We start from the raw sequence: 13,647 nt of genomic DNA on the forward strand, positions 1-13,647 counted from the left end.
AGTACGTTTAGCTCCAGAATGCCTTGACAGTCTGAGATTTAATTGTACCTTGCACAGATTCAAGGCACCTTGTGCCAGGCGCGGCAAAGAGCCCCAAAACAAAACCGAGACTCCTCCATGTTTCTCTGCAAGTATGGTGTTCTTTCTTTGAAAGCTTCATTTTTTGTCTGCGAACATAGAGCTGATGTGACTTGCCAAAAAGCTCCAGTTTTGACTCATCTTTTCAATGTACATTCTCCCAGAAAGATTGTGGCTTGTCAATATGCATTTTTGCTAATTCCATCCAGGCTTTTTTATGTTTTTCTTTCAAAAGTGGAATCCTCCTAGGTCTTTTTCCATGGAAGCCACTTTGCTCAAAATGTGACGGATGGCATGATCACAAACTGACATTCCTTGGAGTTCAGCTCTTTGGCAGTTATCCTTGGTTCTTTTCCTACCGTTTGCACTACCCTTTTGTTCAATCTGGGGTCGATTTTCCTCTTACGGCTGCGCCCAGGGAGGTTGGCAACAGTTCCATAGCCCTTGAACTTAATATTTGCAACTTCTGTCACAGGAACATCAAACTCCTTGGAGATGGTCTTGTAGCCTTTACCTTTACCATGCGTGTCTATTGTTTAGTTTTTTTAATCTCAACTCTTTTTTGCTTTTTCTGGTCCATGATCATAAAAAGCAGTGACTATTTCCCTCCATTTAAATAGGCTGAATGACTGATTACAAGATTGGAGACATACTAATTAAAGAAACTGGTTTGGGGGGGAAACCAGTTTCCAATTGTTTATTAGGGTTACCAACAAATGTATCCAGGTAATTTTTGCATTTATTTGTAGAATTAACGATAACATCTCTTTGCTTCACAGCTTCTTTGCTTTATTCTATGACATACCAAAGGCATGCATGTATACATGATGCAATAGCTTTTAATGTAATCACTTTTCAGGGGGAAGTATTTGATGACCGAGCACCACCTCACCGACCACATTTCTGCGGTCTCCCGGTCGTGTAGATTCACCCTCTACAACATCCGGAAGATCAGGAGATACCTGTCTGAGCATTCCACCCAGCTGCTAGTCCAAGCACTTGTCCTCTCAAAGCTGGACTACTGCAACTCGTTGCTCGCCGGTCTCCCAGCATGCGCAACCCTCCCTCTCCAGAGGATTCAGAACGCGGCGACCCGTCTGGTCTTCAATCTACCCAGACGCTCCCATGTTACCCCGCTCCTCATCTCCCTCCACTGGCTTCCAATCACGGCCCGTATCAGATTCAAGACTCTGGTACTGACCTTCCGAGCGGTGAATGGGACTGCACCCGACTACATCAAGTCTCTCCTCCAGCCTTACACCCCCCCCCCCCCCCCCGCCACCTACGGTCTTCTTCTGACAACCGTCTGGTGGTCCCACCGCTCAAGAGCGCCCGGTCCCAACACAAGCTCTTCCCCTGTCTGGCCCCCCAATGGTGGAATCAACTCCCCACCTCCATCAGGGACACTGACTGTCTCCCCACCTTCAAGAAAAGGCTCAAGACGCACTTGTTCCGGGAGTACAACGGCACTTAGGAATGCTTGGCTGGACCTGATGTTAGTTTCCTCCAGGATCACAATGACTCGTATTGAGAGACGTGTTGCTCTTGTTGGTTAGTGTGGAAGAAATTGCGATTTCTGGTGTGCTTACATTATTCACTAATCAATAGAACTAGTCATTGGATACTAGTTAGTATGTTCTCATGTAAGCTTTCTATTAATAAGAGTAGATTGTGTCTATGTGTCAGGGTTAATAGGGATCAGGAGAAAGTACTGGGTAAACGTCCTTTGTCATGACTACAAGGAGAGCGCCAACTATGATCTCTCTAGTCTGAGTGGTCATGTGTTGGGAGCTGTGAATCTCTTCCTCTGAGACTGTTGTAACGTCATTACTGCCTGACTGTCACTATCTATGTTTACATTCCTGTGCCCTATAAAAGATGGTCCTCCGGCCTTCAGAGCGGAGAGAGACATGATTGAGACCTAAGCCTGGTGTTGTGTTGTCATTTATTGTCAGAGGTCTGGTTTTCTCTCCCAATCTGCAGATTGATAAATACTTATTAAAATCCAGAACTCAACTGAACTTAGTCACTCCGTTTATGAAGAGATGGACAAAACACGGCGGCACCAGTGAACCTGTGACGCGCAAAACTAAGAGGTCAGGGGATCCTTTTCCAAAACCCCATTCACGGACTGCTTTATGCTTGGTGCGCCTGCTGTCCCTCTGCGATGCTGGTAACGTAAACAATTTAAGAACCTTTTATTGTGACATTCAGTTGGGACCCTGGTCTTAGCAGACCAGAGTCTGCTAGGCCTCAACAGGAGGAAGATAATATTAGAGTTTTGGTTTAGTAAATTTGGGTCATTAATTGACTTGCTATTTTTACTTTGTCTAGGTCAGAGTTGGCGAACTCTGATAGCGTACAAGAACTCTGGTCTTGTGAAGTATTGAAACAAATATGTAAAACAATCTGTGTTCTTGATCTGAGGCAAAGGATCTGTTAACAGAGAATACGGCCCATACTCTTGACCTGGGGAAAGGATCTGTTAACAGAGTATGGTTTTATATATACAGACCAGAGGTGAACCAAATGTATATGTTACTTTTAAGATGCATGTTTAAAGTTGTTTTTCTCTTTTGAACAGAGATCTTAGTGGGATTTTTTATTTTTGTTTGAATTGTAACTGTATTAAGTGTTGTTTTGAGTTGTCTTAAGACCAAGCACAGTAGGTGGGCGGTCATAATGTATTAGGGTCAAAGGCTTTATGCGAGAGACCAACTTTTAAGGGTAAAGTGGTTTTAAACAAGTTAGGGATACTTTGACAATGTAAAGGGGCAGTTAGGCTTTTAACTGACAAGCTTGGCATTTAATGATCAGCGAGGGACACAATCAAATACTAAGGGAAAGGTATAGACTGGCAGTTTATGAATTAACTCGTCTCTTTTAAGCACGAATTGTGGTTATTTTGTTACTTATGAGGTAACGGAGTTGAGGAAATTATTGAATGCGCGTTCCCAAAGAGTTGGGTCTTTGTAGGCGCGTCCCATGATCGAGCGCCGGAGGGCGAGGATAGTTTGGCTTGAAAAAGGCCATATTTGTAGTTCACTACCACATGATATTGTAGTTCTTTTATTCTTCAATATTGTGACCGTTTTACAGTGCTTTGAGATTGTGCGACTGTTTTATAGTGCTATGTGATTTTGTGACTATATTCTAAAGTGCTGTGTGATTCTTGCTGCAGTAAATCATAAGAGTTGGCTACATAGCCTACCGTTATGAGATTTGTTACAGATACTTTGTATTCAGATACATTGTAATTCAGTATGGGTAATCTAGCTTCCAGTACGGTAGCGATAGAGACGTTGTTAGCCAGCCCGATATATGTTTGACATGGAATTCAAGCAGTGTCAAGCATTGAAAGATGGCATGCGTGGATTAATCATGACCCGAGACATTGTTTTCCGCTGGAGGGAACGTTTGATGTAAAAAAAAAATATATAGGAGAGTTTAAAAGCGGTTTTGAAAGACAAGGAAACAAGTCGGACGAGTAAACAATTTGTCAGCTGGCCAATGTTTATGATATGGTTAACTGACGTGGCATTGTCTATCTTGAGAAAATACCAGTATTAGATCAAGCTAAAACTGATTCTGATAGAGAAGCTAGGAATGAGCCGTCTCTCAAACTGCTATAGCAGTTTGAGAGACAGAGGGTCCAGGAGTCATTGTTAAAACGTGAGCAGACTGAGAAAGTCAAGAGAGACTACCTAAGATTTGTAGCCTATTTACAAAAGATGATGTTGTTGCTATAGCTGCGGCTATGCAGAGGAGAGCCAGAGACATGGAAAATTCATTGTTATGGGAAGCAGCGGGTCAGGTGCAGCCAGCACATAACCTATAAGAGAAAAGATGAGGATCCTACAGATTATCTGGAAAGATTTACTAGGATTTTTGAAAAAACATTTCTGGTTTCACAGCAGCTGCATCCCCATTCCATTTTGTCATGTGTTCATATGTGGATTGCTTCCTGAACTCCAGGTAGAAGTTAAGAAACAGGTTCTACATTGGGAGAACAAAACTGTTGATATAATTATGGATTATGTCAAACATAATTGTACATTTATGCAGGAGAATGCAGGAAAGAAAGTTGAGAAATTAATGACATTGCAAATGAATGTCTTACGGAAAGAAAATAATATGTTTAAAGGAAAAAGGAGAGCCAGGAGCAGGCAGCAAGGGGAGTTAGAGATAGACAGGGATATGTGCATACTCTGTAGACAGATACGCCACAGGGCAGGTGATGGTCCAGGCACAGTATACAGAAAATAGTCAGTACCCTTCAGTCACATACTCCATACTACTGCACTCAACCCCTCCCGTTTTCTTCAGAACGAAGAGCTTGCTGTGGCCTGTTCAAGGACACTCAGACAGTAAACAGCCACAATCAAAATAAGAATAATCAAGAATAGGGGAGGCAGAGAGCTTCTCTTTTTCAAGTAAGTCACAGAGCTACTAGGTCAGCCAGTGCAACTGTAGACAGTACCCGAAATCAATGAGATGGTAGTGGTAGTTTCTGGGGTTCCTGTGGACACAACTGTCAGTTAGCTGTTATGGGTGGATAGATGGATCTTTGAATGATGATGTATTTCTTTCAACTATGGGGTGTCAAATAAATCTGTTGGAAAGGAATTTGTCGTGCAAACTGAACCGAAATGATATGCACTACTGACTTTTTCTTATCTATTCCTTAGGATAAAGAACACTTGGCCTAGCAATCCCATACACATCCCCCAGCAGTGGAATGCAGAGATTTTAGCGACCGCAGATGTGGCCTTGCTAGAAGCTGGGCCTGAGCTACTGTAGTCCATACACGCTAATCATATTGGGCGCATTAAGAATGCTACCCCAGTTGTTATTATCATTGATTGTAGTACGACTCTTGAGAACCGTACCTCAGTATGCTAGTAATAGAGAAGTAGGGAAAGGTATTGTCCCAGTTATTGATGCTTTGTTGAAACAAGGAGTCATAGGTAGACGTAAGGTCAATTTGATCCTTTAAGGCTAATAAAATACTTGGAAGTTTATTATGGGTTTATAAGCAGGTAATGCCTGTGTTATACATCCTGTTGTGCCTAACCCTGTTACGATACTTAGCAAGTAACCCTGTTACTTTCTAGCTCTGTTAATGACTATTGTTTGCTTTCTTTTCTGTTCCCATTGCAGAAGAGAGCCAGTATCTGTTTGCATTCACGTTTCGCCAGGTCCACTATACATTTCAGTTCTACCACAGGGGTACACCGAATCACCTACGTTGTTTAGTCAAGCATTACGAGAGGACCTCCAGGATGTCACCTTAGCAGCCGGCTCTACTCTGGTGCAGTATATTGATGACCTTTTTGATATGTTCTAAGAATCTTGCCTCCTGCCAACAGGACACTATTGCTGTGCTACAGGCACTGGCTGAGAAGAGCCACAAGGCCTCAAAGGCAAAACTGCAGTTATGGTCTTAGGAGGTCAAGTATCTGGGCCATACACTCAAAGGTACAGAGCGTCTATTGACGCCTGATAGAGTGGAGGCCATCCGATGGATACCGAAGCCTAGAACACCAAAACAACTCAAGTCTTTTTCTAGGTTCAGCCGGGTATTGTCGTTAGTAGATCCTTCATTATGCTGTGTTGGCTAGACCTCTCCTTGATTTAAGGAAGGAGACTGATACTCATTTGTTGTGGAAAACTGAAGCTGATAAATCATTTGTATCTCTCAAGCAGGCCTTGGCCCAGGCGCCAGCTCTCGGTCTGCCAGACTACACCAGGGTGTACTGACCCAGCAGCATGGTAATCTTAAGAGGCCTATTGCCTATGTGAGTTCTTCTTTAGATACTGTGGCAGCAGGTTTCCCCCCGTGATTATGAGCAGTCTGTGCTGCGGCAACATGTATGGAAGCAACTTCAGATATAGTGCTGGGCTTGTCCTTGGCAGTGATGGTTCCTCACGCAGTAAGTGCTCTTCTGTTACGCACCAAAACTCAACACCTGTCAGCCACTAGAGCTACAAAGTATGAACTGATTTTGTTGACTCAAAGTAATATTACGATCCATAGATGCTCCCCATTGAATCCAGCTTCATTGTTGCCCACCCCTGATGATGGTGAACCACATGACTGTGAGATGGTTGTCGATAAAGTGCTAACACCCAGACCTGATTTGTTTGGCAAACCTATGGATAATGCTGAACTTGTGTTGTACGTAGATGGATCTTCGTCCCGAGCATGGGGCTCTCTAAACTCCGGATATGCGGTCTGCACGGACAGTGAGACATTCGAATCTGGTAAACTGTCTCCACAATGCACTGCACAGCTGGCAGAGTTTTGCTTTGACAAGGGCATGTTGTTTGTCAGAAGGCAAGGTCGTAAATATTCACACTGACTCGAGGTATGGATTTGGAGTTACTCACGATTTTGGTTCCATATGGCGAGAAAGAGGTTTCATTAACTCCTCAGGTGGAGCAATCAAGATTGGAAAGATGATTGATAATTTGTTGTCTGCAGTACGAGACGAGAATAAGAGACGCCTATTGTTACTAAGTGTGAGGCTCATACTAACAATACAGATGATGTTTCAAGAGGAAATGCTAGAGCTGATTTAGCAGAAAAGGCTGCGGCCAAATCCTCTGATGTGTTCCAGGTCTCTATTTGTTTTTTGTGTCTCAGCAGCCGGAAGCGTGCACTCCCTCTCTTCATGTTGTGGTGGACCTTCAAGTCGCTGCTGATAACACTGAGAGGGATGGTTGGTTATCTGTTGGCTGTGTGCAAGATTCCACGTGCATTGTTCCCTTGGTTGGCTCGCCTGGTGCACGGATGTGCCTATACGAGCAAGGGGGGTATGGTCTCAATAGTAAATACAGATTGGTTTGCACCTGGTTTTTCCACAAAGGCTGAGAAACATTGTGCTCAGTGTCATATTTACCAGCAGCATAATCCCGGAAAGGGACCAAAGAGAAGACCCACCCACCCACCACCAAGTGGTCCTTTTATTAATTTACAAATTGATTTTATGCAGATGAACAAGTGTTGTAATTTTGAGTATGTACTTGTAATTGTTGACATGTTCTCGAAATGGGTAGAAGCCTACCCATGTCGGAAAGTTGATGCTACCACGATAGCCAAGATTCTTATTATGAGAGATGTGATCTGTAGATATGGGATCCTCACAAGACAGTGATAGAGGTTCACATTTCACGGGTCAAATTGTTCAGGAACTTTGTAAAGCGCTCCAGATCAACCAGCATTGCCACTGTCCCTACCACCCACAGTCTGCGGGGGAAGTGGAGAGGCAAAATGGAACTTTGAAAAACAAACTAGCCAAGATATGTGAAGAGACTGGCCTAAAATGGCCTGATGCACTCCCACTAGCTCTTATGGCTATGAGATGTACTCCCCAGAGGAGGAATGGACTTTCTCCACACAAGATAGTTTTAGGGAGACCAATGAGATTGCCTGTCTCTCCCCCACTATCATTGAAACAGATGGATATCCACCAGATGGATGATACAATGTTAAACTTTTGTTACGCCCTAACTAGAGCAGCAAGGGTTGTGCATTCACAGGTGAAAGCTGCCCTGCCTGAACCCGCTGGGGAGCCATGTCATCCCTATCAACCGGGAGACTATGTGTACGTGAAAGTGCACAAACGGAGGACTGCCCTCTCACCGAGATGGGCCAGTCCATACCTGGTTCTCTTGGTGACTCACACAGCGGTGAAAGTGGAGGGTCGTCCAACATGGAGCCATGCGACACACTGCAAAACGTCCCCTCCACCGAACAACACGGTGGAGGGTCCCAACGGAGAGCCAGAGTCCGGTGGAGGAGCAGGTGCACCTCCAAATAGTGCTTGGTCCAACTTGTCATTTTGTCTCATCCCCACTGGGTTACTCCTAAATTCCTGATGTTGCTGACTATGCTATTCCTACACTTTTAGCATACTACAGAAGATGTAGTATATGGTTGATTAAATGTTTAAATAATTATGGGAAGGTATTTGTAAAAATACATGTAACCACACTGTGGTATGTATGCTAACAGCCTGTTGCATGATGGACCTGTAAGTATAAGGGCATCACCATTTTGGGTTCCTCATGCAGCTAACAAGGGCACCATGTGGGTATGTGGTAAGAGTGCTTATTATTTCCTGCCGGCCGACTGGTCAGGAACGTGTTACCTTGGGTTTATTGTAGGAACCCTCAGACCTGTAGATGGGTTGCCCCTGCACCCCTTTCCCAAACATTGGTGGCACCGCCACAAGAGAAGTATTATTAATGCAGATGCTAAGAAGCTGGGATCACATCACATGGATTCAATAGTACACAGTCACTTTTCACGTTTTCAGCTGCCATTCTCCCTGTGTATGGTGTTATCACTGCCTTTTAGGAGCTTAGCACTAGGGTTGGAGTCCATTGGTAATGAGACAGCCGACGCCTTAACTGCGGTTGCTTCTGAGATGAAGGCCATGAGGCAGGTAGTGCTACAGAACCGTATGGCACTGGATTATCTGTTGTCAGCTCAGGGAGGTACCTGTGCTGTGATAGGTCATGACTGTTGTACTTTTATCCAAGATTAATCTGCTAATATCACAAGTATGGCTGCTCACATTAAAGAGTTAATTTCAGCTTTGGGGGAACCTGAAGCTTGGAATTGTGCTGACTGACCTCTGTTGGGGGTTTCTTTTTCGACTATTATTCAAATGGGAATCACTGGATTGGGCATGTTAATCGTTGTTGTGCTGATTGTGGTTTGTGCTTGGAAGATGTGTACTGCCTGCTGTGTACAGTGCTGTGCATTGGGCTCTCGTAAGGCTGCCAGTAAGATTATGGTAGCCCAAATCAAGCCACAGACAAAAGCAAGCAAGACTGATGATTACTTTATATGTAATCTCATGTACCAAGTGACTACTTTGCCAATGTAATAAAGATGGCCATTTGCCTCCTTCTATTTTCCAACTGATATACAATGCTGTATGCAATGTGAATAGATCTGTCCTTGACCACAGATCATTTAACAATAATTAAAGATTTACATTTACATTTTAGTCATTTAGCAGACGCTCTTATCCAGAGCGACTTACAGTAAGTACAGGGACATTCCCCCCGAGGCAAGTAGGGTGAAGTGCCTTGCCCAAGGACACAACGTCATTTGGCAGAGCCGGGAATCGAAACGGTAACCTTCAGATTACTAGCCCGACTCCCTAACCGCTCAGCCACCTGACTCCCTGATGGTTACTTTATTACTTTTTATACTGTTTGAAATACTCTGAATTTAATGAACAGTGTTTGACCTATACCCTGATGTGTTGAGCTCACGAGAGCATGACCAGTGGGTATGTCCAGCAGAGAAATATGCCTATGTTTCTACAACTATTGATAAACTGTCATTATGCTCTTTGCTTAAGAAGTGAATAGCTAGAAGCTGGTTCTTTTGTGGGGTCTTAGGAAATGCCTGTGTTACTAGGATGAATCAGAGGTCACAATATCGCCAAAGTGTATAATGCCATGCAACTTTGAACAAGGAAAATAGAAGGAGCGTTAAGGTCATTTCTGGGAGCCCTATCTTGAGAACTAAGCAAAAAGCTATTCACTTCAATGACTTTGTACCTTTTCACCTGTGATTGGGTACTACCTAATATTTCTTCAAATCCTATAATCATGTATGCTGTGCTGAGTAGTAACAGATACTGTATTGTTTGATTGTTAAGGTTTTTAAGTGTTTTGAAACTTGTGAAATGTAAGGCACTACAGCAGGCCCCAGATAAACAGTTGATGAATGGTTGTTGTGTTGACGTTAAACGTCAAAAGGGGGGACTGTGGAAGAAATTGCGATTTCTGGTGTGCTTACATTATTCACTTATCAATAGAACTAGTCATTGGATACTAGTTAGTATGTTCTCATGTAAGCTTGCTATTAATAAGAGTAGATTGTGTCTATGTGTCAGGGTTAATAGATGTTTGGGATCAGGAGAAAGTACTGTGTAAACGTCCTTTGTCATGACTACAAGGAGAGCGCCAACTATGATCTCTCTAGTCTGAGTGGTCATGTGTTGGGAGCTGTGAATCTATTCCTCTGAGACTGTTGTAACGTCATTACTGCCTGACTGTCACTATCTATGTTTACATTCCTGTGCCCTATAAAAGATGGTCCTCCGGCCTTCAGAGCGGAGAGACATGATTGAGACCTAAGCCTGGTGTTGTGTTGTCATTTATTGTCAGAGGTCTGGTTTTCTCTCCCAATCTGCAGATTGATAAATACTTATTAAAATCCAGAACTCAACTGAACTTAGTCACTCCGTTTATGAAGAGATGGACAAAACACTTTCTTCATCATTAGTTGTAACGGTTTCAAATTCTTGTACTCACTATGAAATATTTTACCGTTGATTGTTTTTTTCTACAGGTACACTCTTGCGGGGAGTTTCATGTTGTTCAATTGTAACTTGTTTAACTGCATGCTCTTATGGTTCTTCCCTTTGGCACTTATTTGGTTTTCCACAATGTATGCTTCATGTTTTGGCTGCTCACAATGTTTGGGGCTATCTCGTTGTTATGATCAGTGACCTATGCTCTTTTGTAAAGCTTTCTCTTGGAAGTCGCTTTGGATAAAAGCGTCTGCTAAATGCATAAATGTAAGTATTTCAGTGAGCTGTAAGGGTACCAACAAATTTGAGCATGTCTGTATATAATCAAAAATTGTAAACAAAATCTTTTGGGTAGCTGCACTTCACCAACCATTAATCCATTCAAGCAACCAAAAAATAAAAACACGTTTGCTCAATTTCAGCATTTATTTAAAAAAATATAAACCATGATAAAGGACCGTGCCAAAAACAAACATTCTGTTTACAACAACCAGCTAGTCCACCCACAGCAACTCACTCATGAGAGGTGATGTCATCCCCTCATGCACAATAAATACTCCACTAACCACATCTCTTTTTTTGGGGGCCTAATTTATTTGACAAAAAATGTTCCTGATCAGCAAAGAAAAACATTGAGCATACATATGTATAAAGTGTATCACTTTATAAAGTGACCCTCTTTGCAAATAAAGAAGCTACGTCCTGTCCCTGGAGTGAGTTACGAGGTGACGTTTCACTTTGTTGGACTGGCTGAAGCTCTTCCCACACACGGGGCAGCTGAAGGGTTTCTCTCCAGTGTGAACCCTGAGGTGTACTTTGAGATGGGCTGTTTGGTTAAACCGCTTCCGGCAGAAGTGGCACTGGTATGGTTTCTCCCCCGTGTGAATGCGCTGATGGCCTTTCAGTCTCCCAGAGGAGCTGAATGCTTTACCACACAGGCCGCAGAGAAAGGGCTTCTCTTTGGTGTGGACACGTGCATGGGCGTTCAAGTGGCCGAGATGTCTACAGGACTTCCCACACACCGTGCATCGCAACGACGAGTCATGTGTTTGCAGAAAATGCTCAGAGTGAGGAATCTGAAGGGCCTCAAACCCAGACAGTAGTCCAATGTCACCTTCTAAACCTATCATACTTACACAGGTGTCACTCTGAGCCGAAGAACAATCCAGATTCAGACTCGTATCGCCACCTGGGCTGTCAGTGGGAGTTGCTGAGGACAGTCCTTCAGTCTCTGTTTTGACATGTTTATATGCCGAGTTTGCCACTAGGTCCCTGCTCCCTTCTTGAGAGAGGCTTTGCAGATGGTGTGAGGTAGACTGAGGAGAGTTTGGATCATAGTTAGCATTTCTGGTAGAAGCAATTGACGTGTGAGACTGGACACGGAGTGGCTTCCCCCCCTTAGTTGTGCAGGCTTCTTTTCCTGTTGTCTCTGTAGGTTCTGGTTCCACTTTCTCCTCACTGAATCCCCTTTCTTGCTCCTCACACTCATAGGATGGCCCTTCTGCAAAACATTGGTGAACAGACACATTAGCTAAACTCTTAAGGAGTCACATATAACAGTAGGGGTTTCGCTAATCCGTCTCTGTAACAATGCTACTGCAAAAGGAAAGGATATTCCAACCAACGTAAAATTATTTGTGAAATATTACGTTGAATTGGCAGTTAGTTGAATATAATTTACACAATAGCTAGATAAACAATTCAGTATAGAAGTCTTACGTTGTGAACTAGCCTAATGTGTCCTATTTCATCATGTTTTATTTTACTAACCCGGCCATGTCTCAGTCCCTGCCTCGATAAGCTTGCGTCTCAGTTGATCGTTCTCCCTTTTTTCTCGGATTATTTCTTCCTGGTACTCTAATATTGTGTCTTCCACCGCTTTATATATCTCTTGTGCAGCCAACATCAAACGCTCAGTCAAAAAGACATTTAGAAATTGTAATTTTGTCATTTTGAAGGTAGCTTGGCTGCTAGCCACAACCACCTCACAACAAACCAAGCAATTTGCGTCGGAAGTGGGCGCTTTCTAGTGACGTATGCAAAACATGTCTTCCATTACCGTAAAAGCTGGTAACGGTCTCCTGATTTTAGATTATTAGGGTTCCTCCGGTAGGAGGGAACCTATTGTTTTTGTTTGTATTCCTATTATTATTAGGGTTTCTCCGGTAGGAGGGAACCTATTGTTTTTTTTAGTATTCCTATTATTATTATATTTCTCCATTAAATGGCTCAATAGCTCAAAAAGTCCTTGACCTGATTTTTTAAAATTTGGCCCAATGATACAACAGGTCACTCACTACTCCCAGACCGATAATGGCCCATGTACGCCCATAGGTGGCGCTATAAGCCACGCCCAAAGTCTACGTGATTTCCCCAGCGCCCCATTATTCCAAAATGCCTGAAAATTGGTATACATACCTTATTTCTCATGGGGAACAAAAAGGCCTCAAGAACCCATAGGTCCGCCATGATAGATTTTGCTGTACTGTCCAAATTTGGTACAACCTTCAAAACCCTTCTCCTCATGAACCATAGATCCAATCGACTTGAAAATTGTTACAGATTTGTAGAACACATGTCTTTCTATAGGGTCAAGGGTGAATAAGGAATGCAATACAAAATGGCTGAAAGAAGTGTATTTATGTAAATGTACACATTGCCACAATATCTTTGTGTTAATAAATCAAATATAATTTTGACTGATGGTTTTTCAAACCTTTGTGCCTTCAAGATGACATCATTCTGAAGTACCATACGCAATTTCACCTTGATATGTCAATATATGATTGAATTCAATTGAATTACTCCATAGCGCGCATGCTCCAAATTCTCAGACTCATCCTGCCCCTTGACACTAGCAGAGCCTGTTTAACCCTGGTGCTGCCTTCGGGTCACATGACCCAAAGGTTCATAACGAACCATTGTTGTGTTTACCCAATTTTACCCAATACAAAAACAAATAAAAATAATTTTCTTTTAACCATTCCAATGTGGGGGGTCTGAGACAGCCCGACAGTTAAAAGAAAATGCTTCACTTTGTTTTTGTATGAGGTAAATTTGTCGCAATACGACGGTGGGTCACAATGACTGATGGGTCAGAATGACCCGAAGATAACACAAGGGTTAAGGAGAGCCTGGCCACTCCCTATTAAGCCCCATTGTACCGAATTTTGTTGCAGTTCCACCAGAGTTCCACTGGGAGTGATCGTGGTCGAGTGCAGAATGAATG

At 43.0% G+C, this 13,647-nt stretch overlaps 1 protein-coding gene across 1 annotated transcript; it reads right to left on the reverse strand.

Annotated features, from left to right (window-relative positions):
* Positions 1 to 10,693: 10,693 nt before the first annotated feature.
* Positions 10,694 to 12,458, reverse strand: LOC134017148 (zinc finger protein 32-like). Its single transcript, XM_062456505.1, has 2 exons — positions 12,189 to 12,458; positions 10,694 to 11,919 (listed from the first exon to the last, which is right to left on the reverse strand). The coding sequence occupies exons 1-2, from the start codon at positions 12,367 to 12,369 to the stop codon at positions 11,114 to 11,116; spliced, it is 987 nt and encodes a 328-aa protein (XP_062312489.1). The 5' UTR covers positions 12,370 to 12,458; the 3' UTR covers positions 10,694 to 11,113.
* Positions 12,459 to 13,647: the final 1,189 nt, after the last annotated feature.

This window comes from Osmerus eperlanus, chromosome 1, assembly GCF_963692335.1.
Source record: "Osmerus eperlanus chromosome 1, fOsmEpe2.1, whole genome shotgun sequence".
Lineage (NCBI taxonomy): Eukaryota > Metazoa > Chordata > Actinopteri > Osmeriformes > Osmeridae > Osmerus > Osmerus eperlanus.